Below are 5,154 nucleotides of genomic sequence, written 5' to 3' on the forward strand. Positions count from 1 at the left end.
CAATGAGTTATGGTTATGCTTTTCTAATTCCGTTGTGATGCCGAAATGCTGTCAAAATTCGGTCAAATTTGGTTATGAATGCTTATGTGCATGATCTGAAGCAGAAAGCGTGTTAATGATTGATTAAACTTGAGATTTGGATGCTCGAATTGATGTTTAATTGATGCAAAATGCTGTTTTGAGTGCGATTAGTCATCGTGTAAGAGAGGGTGAATTTTGTGTTTATTTAAGCACAGTTTCGAGACGATTTGTGTGCTTAAAGAATGATGTTTTGTGCGATTTGGATTAAGTAAGTGATCAATTTCGTTGTTTCGATTGCTTGATTGCGAATGTATAGGTTGGTAGGTTGATCTAGAATTTTTGGGAATTTTCAGGTAATTTTTGGCACATTTTTGGTAATTTTTACTCAAATGTGCTAATTATGCTAAGAAAATTGATAAATCGCTTAATTCGGGTGAATTGTGGACTGCCGGGGCAATTTTTTTTTTTTGTTTTTGAGCATTTTTGCGTGCTAGTTTAAATTTTTTAACATTTTTAGGTTTTTTGTTTGATAAGATTTGATTTTTTTATTATATTTGTGTATTTTATTATTTTTTTGTGTTTCTATTTTTGTTTGTGTTTTGTGTTTTTTTAGAATTATTTTTGTGTGTTTTTTATACATTTTGTGTTTTTTTATTAATTTTGTGCATGTTTTGATTTTTTGAGTGTTTTTTTGATTTTTTTGTGTTTTTTATTTATTATCGGTGCTCATTTTGGTATTTTTGTAAGTGTTTTTTTTATTATTTGTGTATTTTATTAATTTATTTTTGTAAGTGTTTTTGAATTTTTGTATGATTCTTGGATTTTTTAATGTGTTTTTGTATTTTATGTGTGCCTTTGTATTTATTTTTGTTTTATTTGTGTTTTTTAATTTGATTGTGTAATTTTTTGTTATTAAAAAAAAAAAAAAACTCACCTCCCTTTTTTATCCTGCCGCGCTGAACCGCCTGTCGTGCCGTGACTCGCGCTGAGCTGGCCCTGACCTACCTCCTACGCTCTCGCCCTAGTTGCATTGACCTCCTACGTGAGCCTTGCCTCGAGGTCCTACGCATTCACTACTGCGGCTGGACATCCTACGCTACGGGCGCTGCACCCGCCAAGTTTTGCTACGTGTACTGCAGGCGAGACCTCCTACACGCTCACGCTCCCTGGCCCACGTGCCTTGGCTTTAAACACACACACGCTGTTGGCCCACCCCGCCTTGTTCGAGGTCCCTGGCCCGAGTCGGCGGCCCCACAGTGGACCCACCCGCCTTGGCTGTCGATGCCGGCCCCGGACACACGCTGCCCCACCCTCACAGACTCACATGCTGCCTGCAGTCGGCGCATAGGGCTTGGCGTATTCGCCATCAAGACCCCACACACACACCACACATCGTCTCTATCTCTCTCGCTTTACCTGGCCCGCCATCCCGTGCAGCTCACCCTGGTGCCTGCTGCGCACTCTCCTTGGCCCACACAAACACACACGCACAGACATACAACCCTGCGTTTAGCACATGCACCACACTTCGCTTTCTCTTCCGTTAGGTGCAGGAGGAGATATCCGGCATCCTATTTCCTCCTCCTCTGCTTCTGCATTGATGACGCAGATCCAGGGCGATCCTGCTGAGCCCGCAAGCCCACCCATGGCCTTACTGACCCTACCTTGCACTGTTGATGCTAACATTCCCCTCCCGACTCTCGTCTTGGCTGATTGCTATGAGCACAAGTGAGCACGTGGCCACAATTGAGACGAGGTGAAGCGTAGAGAGCATCACACTGAGAGTAATTGTGAGACCATATCTTGCAAATATGTGACCTTCTACACTGAGCATACCCTCATTGCACATAGAGCAGGTGAGATAGCTTGATGACTGGGATTGCCGATTATCCTAGAGATCTCATTGACACGTCCGAGATCATTTTGACTCACTCTTTTGCGACATTAGATTTGAGCCATTAGTTAGTGAGCGCCATTGAGACATTGACCACCCTTGCGACCTACCTGTACATTGACAATCCCTAGTGCACGTTTCGAGCAAGATAGCCAATTGTGACTCTGGGAATGTGACACCAATCCACCATTTTGGGCAACGTCATTTGACACCAAGAGTATCAGTCATACTAGTGAGCTGCTCTAGACGAGATCATCGACTCTAGTTATTTGGAGTTTACTCTTAGTACTCTATTGCACATCACTTGAATCCTTGAGAGCACTGCATAGACGGTGTTAGAGACCTTGGCAAGCAATTGACATAAAGTCCTCATTAGATAGACTCTTACATAGCCAATTAGGGCTACATCAGAGGGCAATTAGGGCCATTATGGGACACACCTAGAGTGCATTGTTAGGCCACCTGGGAGCATACATTGCGACCCCGATTGTGCATAGCGCGGTGAGAATTTTGACTCTAAATAATTGCACATCTAGGCTTGGACGAGAGCTTAGAATTAACAGGCTATTGCTTGTGAGATATACTCTGGGTCTTTAAACACCGTGTATTAGATCACATTGGTGATTGCATAGTAAACTTCATGCACATTGTACACACGAGGAACCTATTACGTCCTTTTCAGGAACTAGTGAGCGCCATTGAGACATTGTTGAATATTGAGATTCACATTGACATCACTAGACCTACGACATTGAGCACCTAGGAGAGGGGCTAGTGAGTCACTAATTGACGATACCGGCTTCATTTCTTATGAGAACTCTTGGAAGTCTGCAAGAAGTGTAACATCGAAGTAAATAATAGAAATTGGACAGTTAAGCCACAAACTAGAGTCAAGCATTGGATTTCATTAAGAGCCGACACGAATGCACGTGAGCTTTTCAACTTCGGAAAGCTGAAAATTGAAACGGAATGGGTCTGGAAGCATTGCAAGTGATCATTTAAACTACTAATTCTAGCATATTGAAATTATCGTTTGGAAAAAAACCACTGGTCACCCGTGTGAAGGTGTAAAATCAAACCAAGGCCTAGTATAAAATTGCGAATCCATAGACGAATTTGGTAGCGGTGAGATCGTACACAAGGAACCTCGACTTGTCATAGTAGTCGCAAGTTTCTGCAAAGTTTCTAAATCAGCCATTAGCTAGCAAATCAGTGCAAGTAGTGCATATATTCTTTTGTGCTAGCTTCAATCTAATTCAGCTAAAAGAGAGAGCTCAAGGCACAAGTGTGACTGTCAAGGGTACACCAAGAATTTTGTGTTCATTGTAAAATGGCAGTCCTGCTAAATAGACTTTTGCAGATTGTGTGCTAAAGTAAACACAGGTTAGCTCAAACCAAGAATTTCTATGAAGGATGCAGTCGTTGCAGTACAGTGGTAAGTATCTTGCCAACTAGTGCTACAACTATACAGGTAAATCAGATCGTCGAGATCACAGCTCAACCTAGCAGAGAGCTTTGAATTAGGAAAACCACTGGTTACCCATGGGAGAGGCTAGAAAAAGGAAATACAAGTGCTCAGCAGGTCAGTAACAGGGTTCAAAGAAAAATGGAGCAGCAGATGCCACAGCCACAGTCAATGGAAACATCGGCAAATCAAAGCAGTTATGATGCAGCTTCAAACTGATTAATAACAGTCAAATCAGTTGGCATCAGGTTGGAGTTAATAGGTCATTTCAAATACTTTCCATGCTACATGGATGATGCAGACAATCGCTATCTAAAGTCCAAGCAAAATGCTCTGAAAAGCCTGACAATACAGGTTATGGAAGTAGACGAAGCTACCAACATGGCTAATTCACAAAAGAACCTAATGGAAGATTGTTTAGGATCGGTGTACATGAAGCTCAAACCAAGTAGTGAGTTGGACATAATAAAATTACACAGGCAAGATCTTCCAGAGGTTAGCAGTTGTTGAGTCACTGTGCACTTGATAAACTCAAATTACAAGGACAAAAACGGTAGCAGTCTCTATAGAGATATGGAGGGTAGATGGTACAAAGCAGAAACACCTCAACAAGCGACGGAAGAGCTAGATCAATGCTTCATAGCTCATGAATATGGTTCAAAGTTGGGTTACAAATACATGTCGACAAGTGGTAATATTTATCGCTTGATAATGAGCTTACCTTTAGCTTCCAATGCAGATACAGTGGTAGCTCAGAACAGGGAAATAACTCAAGAGACGGGGCCTACTATAATCAATCTGCCAAAAAATGAAGACACAGTCAGTAGGAAGGAATTCCTTGAAGCCATGTGTAAACGACAGTTGCCTTCAACCACTTCAGAAGTCAACAAGCAACGTGAACCAATAGCCCTTCATTGGATCCACGAAACGAGATGGAAAGATCCAATTTATGTAGATTCTGATGGACAAAGATGGACTCAAGTCACGCGGGTAAGGACCTTTAGCGAGTCAGTTCCTAGGACACTATGGGCAACGCGCATTGGGGACAGGAGCTATGATATAGATGGAAGATGCTATGAATTAGATCTTATTGCCGATAAATTCTCGGAAAGAACTGCAGCTTTCATCTTGTCACCTTCAACTCCACAAGACCAAATTGAGCAATGGACACATGACGAAATGATATCTAACCAGGTAAATATTCGTCACATTGCCCCTATTGCACAAAGTCAATCAATAGAAGATAGGGAAGTGCGCTTTAAAAGCTCTAAACTTCCACTGACACATGATCAGACTTTGAATTTGTATGAGCACAATTCAACTCCTTTCATTACACAGATGAGTGCCACAACAAAACATTCACAGGTACCGAACACTACACATGCACCACAAAATGTACCAACACAAACATACGTACAATCAATGGAAGAATCAGCTATTGAGTTAGCACGACTTCACAAAGACCTAGCTCAATCAACTGAGCTAGATGACAAAGCTAGAATATCAAAATTTGGCATAAGGAAGTTGCCTCTTATAGATAGGGAACACTCTCGGATGGGGGGAGTCCAATCTCCACCTTACTTACTGCAATCAGGACAACCCTATCAACTGCAAACATCAAAAGAGAGTCACAATACTCTCTTACAAATCAGCGGACAACAGAGGCCAAATACAGGATCGAAGCGACAACAGAGTCCTAAGACTATACAGAAGCCATAGATAAAGGATCACATGTTCATAACAGACATAGAATTAAGGTTGGTCACAGAAGCAG

The 5,154-nt window shown here is 41.8% G+C and overlaps 1 protein-coding gene across 1 annotated transcript; it reads left to right on the forward strand.

The window, feature by feature from the left end:
• The first annotated feature begins 3,953 nt into the window (after nucleotides 1–3,953).
• Nucleotides 3,954–4,540, forward strand: LOC147427858 (uncharacterized). The gene is given in 2 exon segments (XM_086496622.1): nucleotides 3,954–4,475; nucleotides 4,478–4,540. Coding segments are annotated over 2 exon segments (585 nt in total).
• Nucleotides 4,541–5,154: the final 614 nt, after the last annotated feature.

The sequence above is a fragment of the Adiantum capillus-veneris genome, chromosome 23, assembly GCF_014529385.1.
Source record: "Adiantum capillus-veneris isolate H3 chromosome 23, ASM1452938v2, whole genome shotgun sequence".
NCBI classification, from domain to species: Eukaryota; Viridiplantae; Streptophyta; class Polypodiopsida; order Polypodiales; family Pteridaceae; genus Adiantum; species Adiantum capillus-veneris.